Source organism: Limanda limanda, unplaced genomic scaffold (genome assembly GCF_963576545.1).
Source record: "Limanda limanda unplaced genomic scaffold, fLimLim1.1 SCAFFOLD_157, whole genome shotgun sequence".
NCBI lineage: Eukaryota > Metazoa > Chordata > Actinopteri > Pleuronectiformes > Pleuronectidae > Limanda > Limanda limanda.
This window is the reverse complement of record NW_026870437.1, coordinates 66,671-87,574: the sequence shown is the minus strand read 5'-3', so window position 1 is coordinate 87,574 and position 20,904 is coordinate 66,671. Positions and strand designations below refer to the sequence as shown.

Here is a 20,904-nt window from a genome sequence, read left to right as displayed (position 1 = left end):
GTAACCTGTAAGAGAATGTGTGAGGCAGGAAGTGGTTGGTGAGCATCTGCTTTCACTGCTGTACCCGCTCCGCTCTCCCTTGTGACCTCGGGTCATTATTAGAAGTGAGAGCATCACATTTACAAACTGAGGCCTGTTTGGGGAGGAGGGAGCATCAAGCATCTGGGACACTACAGCATGATGTAAGGAGTTGGTTTGCCTGATGATGTAAGGGATGATCTACTGTCAGTGTAGATATTCAGTGAGACATCCTCTGTGCTTAACTCTCAGAAAAAGTCAGGAAAAACTACTAAAAAACCCTTTTAACAGGTAAAAATACGTAGAAACCTCAGAGAGACACATGTGAGGATTCGTTTCCCAGGACGGACACAAGTGCAACAGAGGAGAACAGGAGGAGTACAGGAGGAGAACAGAGGGGAACAGAGGAGAACAGAGGAGAACATGAGAAGCACATGAGGAGAACATCATCCGGATAAAGGTTTTAGCAGCAATGATGAGGGTAAATATTTTGAAGGATAACTGAAGACAGACACTTGAAGGTCAAGTATCTGAGGAGAAATACTATATGTCAAGCAGTCCTGCTGCAATTATAGTCTCTGGTCAGCAGCCAGCAAGATCCTGATCCACCATCAAGATCGGATCCACTATAGTCCACAGTCATTGTCCACTGGCTCCAATACAGAAATACATAATTCCATTTTGTCCCAATGACTGTGTTCAGTAAGCGTTCTACAGATATCCACCATATTTACATCTTCTTCAGTCGGTCAGTGTGTTGAGCTCTGACGTCCCACAAATAATCAGTTTCAATTAAATTAACTTTCACTTTTACACGTTAAATGAAATCTTTACTAACACAGAGGAAATGCAGTGAGAATAAAAGAGGAATGAGAAAAGAAAGATGTGAATGAAAACAGGAACATTCAGTCTCTGTGTTTAACCTCAGACTCTGTGTAGATGTTCAGTTATTATCACACTAATGATAATAATCTACTGACTGTTCGTGTGTAACTGTTCAGATGACGTCAGCACAGGGATGGACATGTACTCAGCTAATGAAGGAGGAAACATCACCGTCCAATATTCCTTCTTTTGGGTTTACGGAAGCAGGAAGTTCTGTCGGGGACGATGTGAAGCAGGAGATGTTCTCATTGAAACAGAAGGAAATGAAGCGAGTAGCGGCCGATACAGCATCGAATTCGAACCAGCTATCCTAAAGAGAGAACTGTCAGTGACCTTCACACATCTGATCAAGTCTGACTCTGGAACGTACCAGTTTGGCCTCGGCAGTGATTATTCTTTGTATCAGGAGTTTAAGATCCTCGTCACTGATGGTGAGTTTCAACTGAAATACATAAAACTGTGTCGTCCTTCTTTCTGAAGCAGGGACGTTGAAATGACCTGGAGGCCCCGAGGTGAGTCTCTTTTCTTGCTTCTTGTCTCGTGCTGCAGCCGTTTGGACAAACTGCAGAGACGGGATGACTGATAACTGAATATGGGCTGCAGTACCTGTTTGAAACACTTGCTGTCAGTCCTACGTGTTGATCCTTTAACTACAGATGTTTGTCTTCTCAACAGCTCTGCTGATAGGAAGCTCTGAAGTAAAACAACTCTATAAGAGAAGTGGAGGAGACGTCACTGTTGAATGTTTCTTCACTAACCCTGGAGGAAGTAAATACTTCTGCAGAGAAGAATGTGGAGAGACAAAGAACGTTCTCATCAAAACAAGTGGTTACGAAGAACGAAGCGGCAGATACAGCATCTTGTATTTACGAAGAGCTGAAGGAGAAGGAGGATATCTGCATGTTAGCATCACACAGCTCATCAGCTCCAACTCAGGAAGCTACAGATGTTCTGTGGGTGAAGAATCACACAGAGACTTCGAAGTCATTGTCACAGATGGTAAGTTTCCACTGGAGCGAACGTCAAAGCTTCCTAAAGTAAAAGCTTCCTTAAGTTAAAGCTTCCTAAAGTTAAAGCTTCCTAAAGTTAGAGCTCCAACACTCTAACACAGTGGTTCTCAAATGGGGTACGCGTACCCCTGGGGGTACTTGAAGGCAGTGGCGATTTTAGCATGATATTTCATGTCACCGTCACAAAAATAGATCGTAGCTGATTATTATAAGCATTAGGCCTATATAGACTATTAAGATATACCATGGGCTGCATTTTGAGTGCCAGCAGGGGGCAGAAATCCTATTTCAAATATATTTCACATGTTTTAGCGCTCAGCGCTACACAAAGATGTTGCCTATAATATAGCAATAAAGTAAAATGATTGCAACAAAGTAAAAAGATTTTACATAGCTCATATAACTTGCATAATTTATTAATTTATAATTATCAACATGAGGCGACATGCACCAGCTTCATCTGCACAACACTTTGTGTTTTCCTCCATTAACTAAAGACGGCCTGCAACTGTTTAGAGTCATTGCTAAGTGTTGTGGATAATAGAGTAAATTTCTATATTCATTATATATTTTAATTCAAATGAACACTTATTAGAACAATGTTTATCTTTTGCTTTCTGTTTTGATACACTTTACATAAGAACCCAGTGTTTTATTTTTCTTCTTTGCCATAAGAGACAGAACACGGTGCCTGGACTATCAGGGAAGATTTACATTTACATTTAATTGAATTGAATTTTGGGGCAGATCCAAGATATTTACTTTATCTTTCTTTAACATTGTGAAATAGGACGATCTTCATTATTGATTTTTCAGATAATAATTCACGGATATGACCACTTTTTCCAGTTTGTGAAGAAGTGACTTGCAGTTTCTCTGAGGATCTTCTGTCGTCTGTCGTCAGGATTTCTGTGAATCTGTGTATTTTTCCCTCAGACTCCACAACAACATCTCCCAGTTCCAGCTCCAGTTTCACACGTTCATCAGCTTCACCTGAAACCACCGACCAGTCTGAGGACCAGACACCTGAGACCACAGGTAAACACATGTACCTGCGTCCTCTCAGTGCCGGTTGAAGCTGAAACACAGATTTAATATGTGTCCTGTATTAATGCTCAGGAGCTGATACGTCCTTCTCGACCAAGAACTTGATTCTGACTGCTGGTCGTCATGGTCGTCCTGTTATCAGGGGCCGCACTGAGGTTCTGCAGAAACAGGACTAACAGACCCAGAGGTGAGGCAACAGGAATTACACACACACACACACAAGTACCAGTGGTGTACAAAGTACTTGAAAGCCATACTTGAGTAAAAGTACAGATATCTTACCTGAACGTGACTTCGGTAAAAGTAAAAGTCACCCTTCAGAAAATGACTTGAGTAAAAGTTTTAATGTAGCTCATATTAAAAGTAATTTAAGTATCAAAAGTATCTGGTGTTGAAATGTACTTAAGTATCAAAAGTAAAAGGACAAGTACCAAAATTTAAAATGCTAAGTGCTTTTTATAGTAGGCCTATACAGACACAAAACAACCCAAAATGCTTCTCCAAAAGATTTATCTCAACTGACTGAAAAATTATAACAACAATATGCATATAATGTATATAATGTATAATTTTACCAATTTTGAACTCTAGATGCTGAGGTTCAAATAGTAATGGACCAGTGCATCTGAATTCTAGAGACAACAAAGAATCAACTATAAACAAGTGCCTCTTGTGTCTGCCCAAGAACATTAATAAACCACAGTATAACCACTAAAACATTCTGTAAATATCATTAAACATGGACCTCTAAGCAGTAGCAAGAGTGATACACAATGCCCCTTATGATAACTCAGCAAAGGGAAACTAGGCACACAAAATAAGATACTTTCTCTTTTGTTAACAGCTTGCACAGGGCTAGTACAGAGAAGAAAAAAATCACTGGACACAGTCTTGTTTTGCTGCCAAATTTCAGACAGAATACTAAAGACTGAGCTGAACCTAGCTCCTGCATGTAATGAGCCAGTTTTGAGAATGTAAGAAGTAGAAAGTACAGATATTTGTGCTCAAATGTAACAAGTAAAAGTTAAAAGTCGTCAGGAAAATAAATACTCAAGTAAAGTACAGATATGTGAAAAATCTACTTAAGTACAGTAACAAAGTATTTCTACTTTGTTACTTTCCACCACTGAAAAGTACACACATGTCGATCACACACATAACAACTGGATCTTCAGTTTTCAGTGAATATGAAAATCATCGAGATCAAAACCCAGAGTCTGACTCAGCAGCAAAAACGAAACACAAGTTCCAACGTTTACGTGCTAGAATACTAGAACTGATACTAGGACAAATACTAGAAAAAATACGATGAAAAATAGTAGGACACAAGCTAGAAGATACAAAAATTGACAGGCAGCTGTTGAAGTGGTCGAATGCAGGATGTTTGGAAACAGGTGACTAAACATTAACAGGAAGTAGAAACAGAAATAAGACAGGAAACGATGTCATGTATGTTCAATGGTCTCAAAAAAAAAGAAAGACGAAAGAAAATTAAAACAGATTGAAGTCAAAAGAGGTGAAGGTTAACAGGAAGTGAATGAATGGTGATGGAGCTGATACTGTGTCGGGGGGGAGGGACTCTGTCTATTAGAGAAGTGACAAATTCCTTATTTATCAGTGAAGAAAGAGCAGAATTAGCTTCAACCATCAGAGCCTCGACATGAAGGTCTGCTACACTTTGATCTGCTGCTTCTTCCTGTGTGAGTATCTTCATCATTTATCAAACTCACTCAGAGGAAAATCTCTTCTCTGTCTGATTGATGAGATTCAGCCCGATCATTATTTCAGATCTCAAAATGTCTCCCTCCACTATAATCTGCTTTTGTCTCAGATAATTAAATTAAAAGATGTAGATTTACAATCCTGTGTCCGCCTCATGTTGAATGGATCCTAGAAGGTTGTAGCAGGAAGTAAGGAGTCACAAGGACCTGACTGAGGAGCCGGCCCAATATCCAGACGATTAGGAAAACAACTATTACAGTTATGGACAGGAGGAAAAGTACAGTTCCCCTAAGGCATCGGTTCCAAAACTGGGGTATGCGGACCCCCAGGGGGACGCGAAGTGGTTCAGGGGGTAAGCGGGGAGATTATTTGATAATGGTACGGGGGTACGGGACTGTAAAAAGTTTGGGAACCACTGTCCTGAGGCCACACAGGCCTGGCTGTATTCACTGTGTGTACAGCGGGTGGAGTCTCAGGTTCTGGAACTCTCTTGCAGTGACTGGTATGAATCCACGTCGTCCTGTCAGCGCCCTCTACTGCTGTGTGTTGTTAGCAGGATCTGGTGCGGTCCTGTCCAGCGTCTCTGTCGTCTTCTCCTCCTAAGGTCTTTCACTACCACCCAGTGACCGGGCTTCAGGTCACGGAGTGGTCCGGTGGCCGGGGTAGGGAGTGCGTCTCTAACAACCATCTGTGTATGTGAAGCCACATTTCCTCCACAGTACACGCTCAACCGCTGTGGGTCTGAGTTGGAGTTCCTGTAAGTGAGCTGTGAGGGGGTGGGGTGGGGGGGGGGGGGGTTGGGTGCTACCTGTAAGAGAATGTGTGAGGCAGGAAGTGGTTGGTGAGCCGCTGGTTTCACTGCTGCACCCGCTCCGGCCTCCCCTGTGACACCAGGTCATTAATAGAAGTCTGAGCATCATAGGAACAGCAGCTCCACTGGTTTTTAACCTGAGTTCACTCCGCTCCCTTCACTGGTTCCCAGTGGCTGCCCCCATCCGTTTCAAAACATTAGTACCTGGTACCGTGCTGTGAACGGATCCGGTCCAGTCTACATCCAGGACCTGGTCACACGTTACACCCCAGTCCGTTCACTCCGCTCTGCTTCGGCCAATCAGCTCGTTGCTCCCTCACTGCTAAACACACAACAACATACTTTCTTGATTCTTGTTGTTCTTGGTTTGTACCCTCGGGGTTGAATGCACTTATTGTAAGACGCGTTGGATAAAAGCGTCAGCTAAATGAAATGTAATGTAAAGCATCACATTTACATACTGAGGCCTGTTTGGAGAGGAGGGAGCATCAAGCATCTGGGACACTACAGCTTGATGTAAGGAGTTGGTTTGCCTGGTGATGTAAGGAATGATCTACTGTCAGTGTAGATATTCACTGTTCTCCCTTCAGCTTCACTGAGAGCAGAGAGCTCTGCTGCCTGTGCAGACAGAAGCAGGGAGAGGTCGTGTGATCAATGCATCAGGAGCTGTTACCACAGAGAAACACACTGGAGTTGCTAGAGACGCTGATCCACAACAACTCAGGACTTTTCACAGTGATGTTAGACATTTCCAACAGAACAGCATGATAACGAAGCCAGCGTGCAGCAGACAGATGAGACGTCTTCTGTTCCAACTAAATCAGAGACACTGATTTGCTGAGATAAATGCCACAGGTCATGAAAAAATCCTCATGCTAAAGTCCCACTTAAGTCCTCATGCTAATATCATCATGCTGAAGTCATCATGCTAAAGTCATCACGCTAAAGTCATCATGTTAAATTCATCATGCTAACGAATGATACTAAATTACAGATAACTCTTCTTCTTCTTCTACTTCTTCTAAAATAATCTAAAATCTAAAATAATAATTATGATCATAATGATTAATAAAATACAAATTGTAAAATAATTAAATGCATTAATATTAATACATAAATACATAATTCCATTTGGTCCCAATGACTGTGTTCAGTAAGCGTTCTACAGATATCCACCATATTTACATCTTCTTTAGTCGGTCAGTGTGTTGAACTCTGACGTCCCATAAATAATCAGTTTCAATTAAATGAACTTTCACTTTTACAGTTTAAATGAAATCTTTACTAACACAGAGAAACTGCAGTGAGAATAAAAGAGGATGGAGAAAAGAAAGATGTGAATGAAAACAGGATCATTCAGTCTCTGTGTTTAACCTCAGACTCTGTGTAGATGTTCAGTTATTACCACACTAATGATAATAATCTACTGACTGTTCTTGTGTAACTGTTCAGATGACGTCAGCGCAGGGATCACCTACTACACAGCTAATGAAGGAGGAACCCTCACCGTCAAATATTCCTTCCGTTCATCTGGAAGCAGGAAGTTATGTCGGGGACGATGTGAAGCAGGAGATGTTCTCATTGAAACAGAAGGAAATGAAGCGAGTAACGGCCGATACAGCATCGAATATACGAAACGATCTTACACTAAAGGAGTTCTGACAGTGACCTTCACACAGGTCAGCAAGTCTGACTCTGGAAGGTACCACTTTGGCCTCGGCAGTGATAATTCTTTGTATCGGGAGTTTGGGATCATCGTCATTGATGGTGAGTTTCAACTGAAATACATAAAACTGTGTCGTCCTTCTTTCTGAAGCAGGGACGTTGAAATGACCTGGAGGCCCCGAGGTGAGTCTCTTTTCTTGCTTCTTGTCTCGTGCTGCAGCCGTTTGGACAAACTGCAGAGACGGGAGACGACTGATAACTGAATATGGGCTGCAGTACCTGTTTGAAACACTTGCTGTCAGTCCTACGTGTTGATCCTTTAACTACAGATGTTTGTCTTCTCAACAGCTCGGCTGGATGGAAGCTCTGGAGTAAAACAGCTGTATAAGAGAAGTGGAGGAGACGTCACTGTTCGATGTGTCTTCACTAACCCCAAAGGAAGTAAATACTTCTGCAGAGAAGAATGTGGAGAGACAAAGAACGTTCTCGTCAAAACAAGTGGTGGCGAAGAACGAAGCGGCAGATACAGCATCAAGTATTTACCACAACATAAAGGAGAAGGAGGATATCTCTATGTGACCATCACACAGCTCATCAGCTCCGACTCAGGAAGCTACAGATGTTCTGTGGGTGAAGAATCACACATAGACTTCAAAGTCAACGTCACAGATGGTGAGTTTCCACTGGAGCGAACATCAAAGCTTCCTAAAGTTAAAGCTTCCTAAAGTTAAAGCTTCCTAAAGTTAAAGCTTCCTAAAGTTAAAGCTTCCTAAAGTAAAAGCTTCCTAAAGTTAAAGCTTCCTAAAGTTAAAGCTTCCTAAAGTTAAAGCTTCCTAAAGTTAAAGCTTCCTAAAGTTAAAGCTCTAATACTCTAACACATTGTTAACATTTACATTTAATTCATTAAATTCTTAGACAGTTCAAAGATATTTGCTTTATCTTTCTTTAAAATTGTGAAATAGGACGTTTTTATGTTTTTAGATTTTTCAGGTAATAATTCACAGATTATGTCCAGATCTAAATACAAAGGTTTTCCAGTTTGTGAATAAGTGACTTGTAGTTTCTCTGAGGATCATCTGTCGTCTGTCGTCAGGATTTCTATGAATCTGTGTATTTTTCCCTCAGACTCCACAACAACATCTCCCAGTTCCAGCTCCAGTTTCAAACGTTCATCAGCTTCACCTGAAACCACCGACCAGTCTGAGGACCAGACACCTGAGACCACAGGTAAACACATGTACCTGCGTCCTCTCAGTGCCTGTTGAAGCTGAAACACAGATTTTAATATGTGTCCTGTATTAATGCTCAGGAGCTGATACGTCCTTCTCGACCAAGAACTTGATTCTGACTGTGAGACTGACGCTGGTCGTCATGGTGATCCTGTTATCAGGGGCCGCAATGATGTTCTGCAGAAACAGGACGAACAGACCCAGAGGTGAGGCAACAGGAAATAGACACACACACAAGTACACACATGTTGATCACACACACAACAACTGGATCTTCAGTTTTCAGTGAATATGAAAAACCCAGAATCTGATTCAGCAGCAAACACGAAACACAAGTTCCAACGTTTACGTGCAGAAATAAGGACAAGAAGGAAAACTTACTAAGAATCAAACACAGAAGAAAACACTTGTTAAGTCCAAAACACGTTCATGTCAGACACAAGGAAATACTAGAACAAATACTAGGACAAATACTAGGACAAATAGTATAACAAATACTAGAAGATACATAGATAGATAGATATAATAGAACAGAAGGTTGTGATTGGACTCAAAGAACCTGTGTTGTCACCTTCTGCTGCTGAAGCTCCAGATGTGAACTCAGGACCCAGTTTGATTTACTCTTGTGTTTTCAGAACCTCCGGTGGAGACGGATCCTGCTTCTGTCCCTGAGGTGAGTTTCAGTCGTTAGTAACACAAACGTCCCTGAGGTGACGAAACTTTGTCCACCAACATCCAGAAAAGATTTGAACCGAAGAGAAAGTTACAAAAAATTTAAAAGAAGAGAGATCTTAAAGAAACAGATTCAGATTCCCTCAAAGAGGAGCAGATTATAATATGTTGATATTTAAATGGTTTAGTTTTGTTGATTTTATTTAAATCACTCTTGGTCTCCTGCAGCCCGACCCCGAGAACAATGATATCGGACACGATGGCCGACCTCCTGCTGCTGTGGAAATCTCTCCAGATTACTCTAACGTCAAGTACAGCACAACACAACCAGTCACAGCCGGTGATGACGACAACTTTGTCACTGCTGCTACTTCTCAGGACAATGTAAGGAAAAGCATTACAACATTAAAATCTCAACCAGGTCATTTAAACATGAAGGTGATCCAGAAACAGCCTGAAGGAAACGTAGACTGTGAATAACGACGGACAGAGACTACGTACAAAACCTGTGTTCTCTCGATTGACCAGCAGAGGGCGACTCCACTGGTCCTAAATAGAATGGAAGTCAATAGAAGTTTCTGAGCCTGCGTCAGTGAACATTTTACTAAGAAGTCTTCTGTCAAACAGCTGATGTTCATTTAGTCAATTCTGATCATTTAGAGTCAAAGCATCAGAGGAGGTGGTTTTTAAGTGTAATAACACAATAGTAAAGTAAAGTCACACAAATACACTTTGTCTGTTTTCTTTTTCCAGGCTGACGACAGCTCAGGTTGACTCACCTGCGATCGGGGGGGATTATACCAACAGGGCCACAGGCTCTGCCAACAGCCCCCCCCCCCCTGGTGAGGATGATGTCGTATATTCCATCCTTCAGTAGATGATCTGTCACTTCAGCGTCTCCTCTCTCATTGGTCGACAGGAAGTGTTGGGATTTTAAATGTTAGCTTGTCTGTGTGTGTGTGTGAAGATGGCATTAGAACTGAAAGTCTAAACAATGAAGCAGGAGGGTGGGGGCAGGAGCAGTTTGAGCCAGATATAAGGCCTTCACACAAATGATTTATAATAACCATTGCTGCTTTGTGTTAATCTTGAAGTTAGAATGTGTGTGCGTCACATCGCTGGTCAGTCTCACACCTGTCTTGATAAAAGGTCTGATGAGAGCCGCTGCCTGTTGTGGGATAAATCTGTGACACACTATACACTGTACTTTAACTTCTTTTCATACTTAACTTTTATATTAAAGCATAACTCCCTTAGATTCATTCAACATCACACAGAGTTCAAGCAGCTGCTCCAGGTTCTGGAGGGAAGACAGAAAGTTGTTTTGATTGGAGGATGCAAATGTTTACACAAACGTAACACAATATTCTTTACTCCAATGAACAACAACACTGACCCACAAGGCGTCAGCCGAGTCAAGGCTTGTTTATGAAACACAAAAGAGATTTGTCCAGCAACTATCAGAGGAGGAGCGTGACTGGGAGCGGCTCCTTGTCACTTCCTGGTTCCAGTGCCAGGAGGCGTGGCTCTACGCCTGTGCACCAACAAGGGAGAACCACATTGATTTACGGTGACACCCCTTCATTATTTTGACCAATCATATTATAACTTCTGTTACGAATATTTACTTTTCGGCGCGACTATTGACTTCCCCGTGCTACTGACTTAGCCGAGGCTGTGCATGAGCGCCCATAGCTATGCTGTTAACTTTTCATTGCTTCTTAATAAATACTTGTTGAATTAAACCGGCTCTTCTCATATTTGGGATAAACGAACATGTTGACAGAAGCTGCTGAGGATAATCTGAAGACAAAAGTCTTATTTTAGCTTAATATTATTTAAGCTGACAATGTTTTATTATCACAGAAAATTAAAAGAGGTTGAAGACAAATAATTTATGTTTAATTTCATTGTTGTGTTGTTTTTTTTGGGAGCATCAGGATTAACATCAAAAACTTGGTTAAAATTATGTTTCTCTGCTTTATTCAAGTATAGGTACTGCAGGTCAGTGGAAATACAATCAGGGACTAAACACTGTTGTGTGTGTGTGTGTGTGTGTGTGTGTGTGTGTGTGTGTGTGTGTTCTCTAGTCTCCTTCCACAGTCTAACACATGTAGCTTGATGGACTGAAGGTGTGATTGTGAGTGTGGATTATTGTTTTTCTCTGAAACTATCATCAGGATCGTCTACATGAAATAAAAACATCTATAAATAGAGAGATATTACTTTAGAATGTATAAAAGGTATCATATACTCAAATCGTTTTTGAAACGATATGTAGTACGGAGTGCCAGGTTATTGAAACGTTGTAACTGTCCCAGTAGGTGGCAGTGTGTAACAGATAAATACTTTAGTTTCTTCTGTTCACACAAAGCATGAGGTTGTGTGAATCCAGACCAGGAGCTTGTTCCTGTGCTCAGTTTGTTTTCTGACCCTGAGAAACCAGCAGCCGATCCAGTGGTTTGAGTTTCCTGTGTTTGCACCAGTTGGTGTCAGTGACGTGCTGAGCTCCTGCAGACTCACTGAAGTGGAGCAACATCTCCAGCTCATCACCAGTGAAGCAGAGATCTTCTGCCCTCTGCTGGTTCTCTGCTGCAGCGCCTCACACCTGCTGCAGGGTTTCAGAGTTCCTGACTCTTGAGCAGCTCATTGGCCCAATTAGGTTTTGATCCTAATTAAAGTTAAATTAATTAGTTTGATAGTTTATTCAATGAGTAACTAACTTGTCCTCTTTATCTGAACTTGTGGAAGTTGTACTGTAATAAACCATATTCTCACAGTTCCTCTGACATCACACATAGATTTCATTACATTTCATTTCATTTAGCTGACGCTTTCATCCAAAGTGACTTACAATAAGTGCATCAACCCCGAGGGAACAAACCAAGAACAACAAGAATCAAGAAAGTACAATTTCTTCAAAAATAAAGCAAAACTACAAAATGCTATAAGCACCATTTAAGTGCTACTAAATTGTTAGTTTCAAAAATTGTTAGTAATTTTTGTTTAAATTTCTTTTTTTTATTCAAGGTATGTTCAGAAGAGGTATGTTTTTAGTTTGCGGCGGAAGATGTGTAAACTTTCAGATGTCCGGATTTGTCGATGTGGAGCTCATTCCAACATTTAGGAGCCAGGACAGCAAACAGTCGTGAGTGTGATGAGTGTTTAGCAGTGAAGGAGCAACGAGCCGATTGGCCGAAGCAGAGCGGAGTGAACGGGCTGGGGCATAACGTTTGACCAGGTCCTGGATGTAGACAGGACCGGATCCGTTGACTCCTTGCTTCCTGCTACAACCTTCTAGGACCCAGATGCTGCTCCGAACAGAATAAAGTTGTGATCCAGGTTAAACACAGAGAATCTGACAAACTTTTCATTTCACTGCCTCCAACAGATCTTAAACCGAAAAGATGACACCTGACCCTATAACTCCAAAATGTATCTACAGCACAATCAGATTCTAAACCTCACCAACTCAAAATGTACAATGTCCTAAAAACTCTGTGGGATCCTCCAATCAGTGAGATCCTCCTTATAGAAAGAAATCCTACTGAGACTTTACCTTTAAAACATGTGTCTTAGTCCAACAGCTCATCAGGATCCTTTAAAACTCCTGAACTCTCACATGTGGAGACGTGGGAACATGTTTCAAGGTTCAACTATATATCTGATAACTCATTGGCCGAGTGTAAATGAAATTCACTGGGTGTAATCAAGATGTGTGTCATGGAGGTGAAGGTAAACAGGAAGTGGGTGAATGGTGATGGAGCTGATACTGTGTGTGGCGTCGGGGGGGAGGGACTCTGCTAATTAGAGAAGTGTCAAGTTCCTGATTTATTAGTGAAGAAAGAGCAGAATTCACTTCAACCATCAGAGCCTCGACATGAAGGTCTGCTACACTTTGATCTGCTGCTTCTTCCTGTGTGAGTATCTTCATCATTTATCAAACTCACTCAGAGGAAAATCTCTTCTCTGTCTGATCGATGAGATTCAGCCCGATCCTTTCTTCATATCTCAAAATGTCTCCCTCCACTATAATCTGCTTTTGTCTCAAATAGTTAAATTAAAAAGATGTAGATTTACAATCCTGTGTCCCCCTCATGTTGAATGGATCCTAGAAGGTTGTAGCAGGAAGTAAGGAGTCACAAGGACCTGACTGAGGAGCCGGCCCAATATCCAGATGATTAGGAAAACAACTATTACAGTTATGGACAGGAGGAAAAGTACAGTTCCCCTAAGGCATCGGTTCCAAAACTGGGGTATGCAGACCCCCAGGGGTATGCGAAGTGGTTCAGGGGGTAATTGGGGAGAAGATTTGATATTTGCCGGGGGACTGTCGACCGGTGGGGACTCCCCTTCAGTGCGCCTCAACCGCTTCACGTCACTCAAGGCAGGAAGTGACCCTCGTTAACCAGGTAACAGGGGTCTGCGGCGCTGTCGGCAACCCGACCGACCCGTCTTGAAACACAGACCAAGGAGTCTAACGCACGAGTCAGAGGCTGTATATGTGCACGGGGGGTGGTACGTAGCTGGTGATTGAATGTCTGAAGGGGTACGGGACTGTAAAAAGTTTGGGAACCACTGTCCTGAGGCCACACAGGCCTGGCTGTATTCACTGTGTGTACAGCGGGTGGAGTCTCAGGTTCTGGAACTCTCTTGCAGTGACTGGTATGAATCCACGTCGTCCTGTCAGCGCCCTCTACTGCTGTGTGTTGTTAGCAGGATCTGGTGCGGTCCTGTCCAGCGTCTCTGTCGTCTTCTCCTCCTAAGGTCTTTCACTACCACCCAGTGACCGGGCTTCAGGTCACGGAGTGGTCCGGTGGCCGGGGTAGGGAGTGCGTCTTTAACAACCATCTGTGTATGTGAAGCCACATTTCCTCCACAGTACACGCTCAACTGCTGTGGGTCTGAGTTGGAGTTCCTGTAAGTGAGCTGTAAGGGGGGGGGGGGTTGGGTGTAACCTGTAAGAGAATGTGTGAGGCAGGAAGTGGCTGGTGAGACGCTGCTTTCACTGCTGTACCCGCTCAGGCCTCCAACACCAGGTCATTATTAGAAGTGTGAACATCATAGGAACCTGGGTGTGACACTCGACAGCCAACTCTCCCTCACTGCCAACATTACTGTAACAACACGTTCCTGTAGATTCATGCTGTACAACATCCAGAGGACACGCCCCCTTCTCACTCAGAAGGCGGTCCAGGTTCTGGTCCAGGCCCTGGTCATCTCACACCTAGACTACTGTAACTCCCTCCTGGCAGGTCGACCTGCTAGTGCAGCAGCTCCACTGGTTTTTAACCTGAGTTCATTCAAACACTGCAGTCGTGGCTCAAAGCTCATAACACGGTGATAGTTAGGCAATGGCAGTGAACAAAGGGAGATTCATACATTTATACTGGTTTAACTCCTCCTCACACAGGCAGGAGAATATGGTATTCCAATCAGCTCTCTGGATGTCCTGACAGGATGGTCAGACATTTGGTCTCCATCAATGTCCAAGTGATCTGCTTTGAAGTCTACCAGACAATGACATGTGGTTGTGCTCAGATTCTCTAAAAGACTCTAGGTGTGAATACATCTTCCTCTGAGACTCCACGTCTCTGGTCAGTCACACCCAAGAACCTTTGAAGCCTCCTGCTGTAGACACTTGATTGGCCCCTGCTGTGAAACCTTTTGTTTACAATGTATAGATGAAGCCACAATCTGAAGTCTTCCAGGAGCAATATGCATAGAGTTACCTTGAGCTAAACTCTTGACTTAAGGCTCCATTATGCTACTACGAATCCGTCACGGACGGACGAACGGACAGATCGGACGGACACTTCTTCATTTTTACTTCTCCGTGTTGAAAACAATTCACCGCCAGAACAGTAGGTGGCGCAACGGAAGACAAGCTTGGAGAGGCCTACCTCACGAGTTATCAGAAGAAGTCCACTCTGTTTATTTACTTACTCCCCACTTACACACAGTGTAGCTACGATGGCAACTTAATAAAATAAAGTGACACCCAGCGGGTCAAAATGCTGATGTGATCGTTTCTTAGCGCAGCGGTTCCCAGGTCTTGTTTCCGAACTGTGTTGCTAATTCCACAGCTTGAAGCTCCGTGTAGCTTGAAGCTAGACGGAGCTAGCTAGCTCCCCTCTTAGCTAGCTTCAACCCCAGCTTCCACACACAGTCAGCAGGGACTCCCGACACTAACTACTACCCAGTGTTTGCTTCTAACCTGGCGGTATTGTAGAAACAGTGTCATGATAGAAGTGGAATTAAAGTCGTGACGGCGGGTTTTTGCACTGTTACCACCGCAGTTAGCATGGTCGCTAGCGCCGTTTTGAAAGCTCGTTATAACCGTATGGGACCGTGCACACATGCCGTCAGTGCTCTAACGAGCCACCGGTAGCCGGACAACTCCGCTGGCTTAACACACACGTCACATTAATCGTAGAATTGTAGTTGTGTTTGTGTTTATTGTGAAGCAGGAAGTTTGAGGTCCGGAAATGTGAAATCCGGAAATTACGTTTAGGGGAAATGATGTCGTTCGCGGACCAATCACAGCCAAGGGCTGTCCGTGGGGTCTCCGAAATAAACACGGACAGTTAGAAAAATCAGAGGTGCACGAAAAGCTGTCTGAGGCGCTCGGAGAGGGCGCTCCACGGCGGAAAGGGCGGTCTTATATGTCGGTATCCGAAAAAACGGACAAGTATAAAGGAGCCTTTACAGTCTTGAACATAGAAACACATTTGTCAGTAAACTCTTCTACATATTTGTCATCTGTTTCATTAAACATATCTAAATACAGAAATTCCCATTACAATTCCTCCCTTTTGATCCTTATGGGATGAACATCTTTATAACATCTCATCATTTAGATTAGGAATATTCCAGGATATGTGAATTTCAGAAATTGAACTTAATGTCCAATCATAGACTTAATTAAGGAAGTAACACTAGTCTTAGCGCAAAAACAATACAACAGCGTTACACAATTGAAAATAATCACTTTCAAGAAACTTCAATAACATATTTTACAATTATTCAAAATAAGCCATGACCATTAATTCCCATCCTTCAGGAATATGTGTCCTTGTGTCTTTCTCTGGACAATAGATCATTTTATTTTTTGAAACGACATGCATCATATTGTCAAAATGTTCACTGTGTTTGTGCCACACTTCGTCCTGATTGTGTGTCGAACACCTCCTTCGGCTGAAGAACATCTTGTTTCAGAGCCATCCAGTAGATGCAAAAGTCCCATTCCTGAAGTCCTTGACAATGGGAGAACGTTGAAAACCCCAGCCCCCCTTCGGAGATGCGTATCTCCTAACTCCAAAGCGAATTCATCTGTGTGTTTGTTCTCACAGTGCCCCCCCGTGGGACGAGCCCTCCAAACCCTTGATTGTGGAGACACTCACACTGTGGAACTCTTATCTTGCACACAATGAATAGAATCTTGTAAATGAGCTTGGGTCTCAGCTGTCGTCATAAATTCTCCAGGCTTTGTCAGTTCACCAGGAAAGTCAAACATGAGTTCTCATTTTGTTCTGACTTTTATGCTCAGGAATTTTTTGTTCCTCCTGCCAAGGTTGCACATTTAACATGTTGGTGGCAGGAAGATGATGAGAGCATTCGTGAGCAGGGAAAACATCTTTTTCCCTTGAACTGCTTCTCAGTCGTCCCATCATGTGTTGTTGTTCTCCTGTTGGTGCGGTTGTGCCAGCAGTGACCCTCTTCAATGTGTTGCTTCTCCTTGCAACACCAAACATTTGGAGACTGAAGGTTCACCCATTGGCACAAAGCACTCTCCGTCCTGTAGATCCACCCTTGGCTCTGGAAATCCTCCTGCGATGGCCTGCACGTCTCAAGGTTGACCTCTGCGACCTTCACTGTCATCTGTGTCGTGAGAGGCACTTGGCTTGCACTCGTTTCCATGGAAGTCTTCTTCTTGTCTTTCATCCTCACGTCCTCCAGCACAATCAAGTCTCCTAGTTTCAGGTCACTCAGTCCTCTCTCCATGGATTTAGGTAGACTCTCCTTCGTCTGCCTGTGGATTTTCAAAGGGTACAGGGAACAGTTTTACACAAAATCTACCAGTTTGTTTTTCAATGTGTTTGTTATGTTTTTTTTTTACTTCCGTCTCTCTCCACTGTCCCATCCCTGGCGGGATGTTATGCACGATGTTGCTTTGTGTTGATACGAATAATCCTCCAGAATCCTTAAAACTGTGCTTACAAATGGGTTACCATTATCAGTGGATATCCTTTTGAAATCTTCCATCATGGATAAGTTCTCCGAACAGTATCTGTTTCACTGCTGAAGAATTCTGTTTAGATATTGGGAGGCTTGCATAGAAAAACATGAAAACGAGAACAAAACAGGATTTATTTATTTCTAAAGCCAATTATTTCCTACTTCTTAAAAAACGTCTATTTTTAAATTTGTTTTAAGATTTATTTGAGTTTGTTTCTTTTTCTTTTGCTATTAGCCTTACAAACTTACAAATATGCCCCAAATATAATTGAAAATATACTCACCTTGTTTCCAGTGCTGAGAATTCCAAGAGATCTTCCTTCTCTCACTTTTTTTTTTCTTTTCAACTGTAATTCTCAGATTATTTTCATCAATCTTACATGTTTTCAAATCTTCAGTATAAAGTTGCCAGTTGTAATCACCCCTTGTAATTTCTTAGTTTTAATTCCTGAATACATTTCTAAAACTTTGCATGAATCAGGTTGTCTCAGAGAAAACTTCATTTCACCTTTCTCTTAAGCAAGACACACACAGGTATATATTTTTATACTTTTCTGCTACAATAATCATGAGCATGCGCCCAATCTTTGATATAACACGTAAACCCAGTTCACTAATTACATGGGTTCAAAACCCTGAAGCTTCTTGGATCCTACACCGGTCACCAAAACCTTGCCATGCATGCACGTCTGCAACTCACTAAATGAGTGAATCTCTTTAAACTAATAAATCGAGTTTATCTTTTGACCACAGCTTTGAATTTCTATACTTACCAGAGAGAAATTGCCTGCCCGTCCAGGTTGGTCCGTTCGGATCACCTCAGTGAGCACTCCTGGATCTCAGAGCGTCAGGCCCTCTATAATGTGTTCGAGGTTTAGAGTGCCAGACTTCTGCCTCCCTGCAGTTTTTTACCTTCAGCACAGAGACCCAGAGTTCTGGGTGATAGTTATGAGGCAATGGCTGCGAACAAAGGGAAATCCATACATTTAAACTGGTTTAACTCCTCCTCACACAGGAGAATATGGTAGTCCAATCAGCTCCCTGGATGTCCTGACAGGATGGTCAGACATTTGGTCTCCGGCGTTCTCTTTGAAGTTTGAACAAGTTGCTCAATGCATCTTGTTCCAGACGCTTTGAGTGACCCCTGGTGTGGGAGATCTTTCTCAGAGATCTCCTGTCTCTGCAGGTCACACCTAAGAGCCTCTGAAGCCTCGTCTCCTTCAGCTGTGTGCTTAGCGACACGTCTAAGTTTATGAGCAACTCCTTTGACTTAAAGTCTAAACCACATTTGTCATTCCTATATACTTGTCTGTTATTTCATTAAACATATCTAAATACAGAAATTCCCATTACAGGGTTGAATGCACTTATTGTAAGTCGCTTTGGATAAAAGCGTCAGCTAAATGAAATGTAATGTAAAGCATGACATTTATATACTGAGGCCTGTTTGGAGAGGAGGGAGCATCAAGCATCTGGGACACTACAGCATGATGTAAGGAGTTGGTTTGCCTGGTGATGTAAGGAATGATCTACTGTCAGTGTAGATATTCACTAGCCTGACGTTGTCATACTCATTATTCTAGTCAGAATATGAGTCTGAGACCCCTCCATTGGGCTGTGGTTATGGGGCGTGTTTCAACAGAACCAGGAAACCAAATGTCTCTTCGCTCAATTGGATAGACCTACAACCAATCAGAGCAATGTAGTATGAGACGTATGTCAAGCGACGCATAGTTGTTGTCAGTTGTCTGTTTCACGAGTTTATTCACTCTCTAAATAAATCAATGGAAATGCTGCTCGTATATCCACCGGAGGCAAAGCCCACAGAAAGCAGCTGGAGACCAGGGCTGCTCGTGAGAGACCCGGCCGCCGGCGGCATTAAGAGCTCAGAGCCTCGTGACCGGGACCGGCCCGGTCTGTTGTTGTTAATGTTGCTCCAACATTAACAGCGTCCCAACATGTGTCTTTTGTCTCATATGTGCTGAGGAGCGTAGCGCCCCCCCCCCCCCCACTCTCTTTTTATTTATATGACTGCTTGTGTGGCTGCAGCATCGGGGCCAGCTGATAAATTAAACTTTTTATGAATCCCGTAGGAGGACGGCAAAAACATCTGTTCGATCTGCCAATGCCTTGATCGCGCTCCTCTGTTCCTCTTTCAAAATGAATGCGCTGTCGATGTCTCTGAAACAGACTCGATGGCATCGACACATCTCAGCTCATAGATATAAACACTATATATGTCTGTGTCTCAGCTCTCCAGCGGCAGGCAGCGCTCTTTGGTGACGTGGTTGATTACGTCACTGTAGATCATCTGTCAATCATCGTATAAAGCCCGCCATGACGATTTGATTGGATCGAACAGCCTCTGTTCGATCATAGTTTCTCCCCAATGGAGCGATGCCAGACCGAACTTCCCGAACAACAAATGTTGTGGGCGGGGCTAAGTTCGTCTGGCACCCAGGCTAGATATTCACTGTTCTCCCTTCAGCTTCACTGAGAGCAGAGAGCTCTGCTGCCTGTGCAGACAGAAGCAGGGAGAGGTCGTGTGATCAATGCATCAGGAGCTGTTACCACAGAGAAACACACTGGAGTACTATATGCTGGTCCGCCTCTCCCGTGTGCAGGCCAGTGAAGAGTCATCATGCTAGTCAGTGATAACGCTTCCTTCTTCTTCTTCTTCTTCTTCTTCAACAGTTTCAATGTAACAGCAGAATGACGAGACAGGACTAATGCTAGAAACACAACATAGATCTAAAATAGTAACAATTAGAAAAATGACATAAATTAAATAATAATTATGATCATAATGATGAAGAAAAAAAATTAAATATTAATTGTAAAAATAATTAAATGCATCAATATTAATACATAAATACATAATTCCATTTTGTCCCAATGACTGTGTTCAGTAAGAGTTCTACAGATATCCACCATATTTACATCTTCTTTACTCGGTCAGTGTGTTGAGCTCTGACGTCCCACAAATAATCAGTTTCAATTAAATTAACTTTCACTTTTACAGTTTAAATGAAATCTTTACTAACACAGAGAAACTGAAGTGAGAATAAAAGAGGATGGAGAAATGAAAGATGTGAATGAAAACACGAACATTCAGTCTCTGTGTTTAACCTCAGACTCTGTGTAGATGTTCAGTTATTATCACACTAATGATAATAAGCTACTGACTGTATTTGTGTAACTGTTCAGATGACGTCAGCGCAGAGATCATCACCTACACAGCTAATGAAGGAGGAACTGTCACCGTCAAGTACTACTTCCGTTCATCTGGAAGCAGGAAGTTCTGTCGGGGACGATGTGAAGCAGGAGATGTTCTCATTGAAACAGATGGAAATGATGCGAGCAGCGGCCGATACAGCATAAAATATGAGAAAACAGGTGAAGCTGAAGGAGATCTGACAGTGACCTTCACACAGCTCAGCAAGTCTGACTCTGGAACGTACCACTTTGGCATCGGCAGTGATTCTTCTTTGTATCGGGAATTTAAAATCCTCGTCACTGATGGTGAGTTTCAACTGAAATACATAAAACTGTGTCGTCCTTCTTTCTGAAGCAGGGACGTTGAAATGACCTGGAGGCCCCGAGGTGA

General features: G+C 42.6%; 1 protein-coding gene across 1 annotated transcript in view; it reads left to right on the top strand.

The window, feature by feature from the left end:
• The first annotated feature begins 1,850 nt into the window (after window positions 1-1,850).
• Window positions 1,851-20,904, top strand: part of LOC132997079 (uncharacterized) — a 40,364-nt gene continuing 21,310 nt past the window's right edge. The window contains exons 1-8 of the mRNA XM_061067411.1: window positions 1,851-1,902; window positions 2,850-2,951; window positions 3,033-3,147; window positions 6,946-7,260; window positions 7,507-7,830; window positions 8,284-8,385; window positions 8,468-8,593; window positions 9,023-9,060. Coding sequence (XP_060923394.1) covers window positions 3,084-3,147; window positions 6,946-7,260; window positions 7,507-7,830; window positions 8,284-8,385; window positions 8,468-8,593; window positions 9,023-9,060 — 969 coding nt within the window. The 5' untranslated portion in view covers window positions 1,851-1,902; window positions 2,850-2,951; window positions 3,033-3,083. The remainder of the gene's footprint in view (window positions 1,903-2,849; window positions 2,952-3,032; window positions 3,148-6,945; window positions 7,261-7,506; window positions 7,831-8,283; window positions 8,386-8,467; window positions 8,594-9,022; window positions 9,061-20,904) is intronic.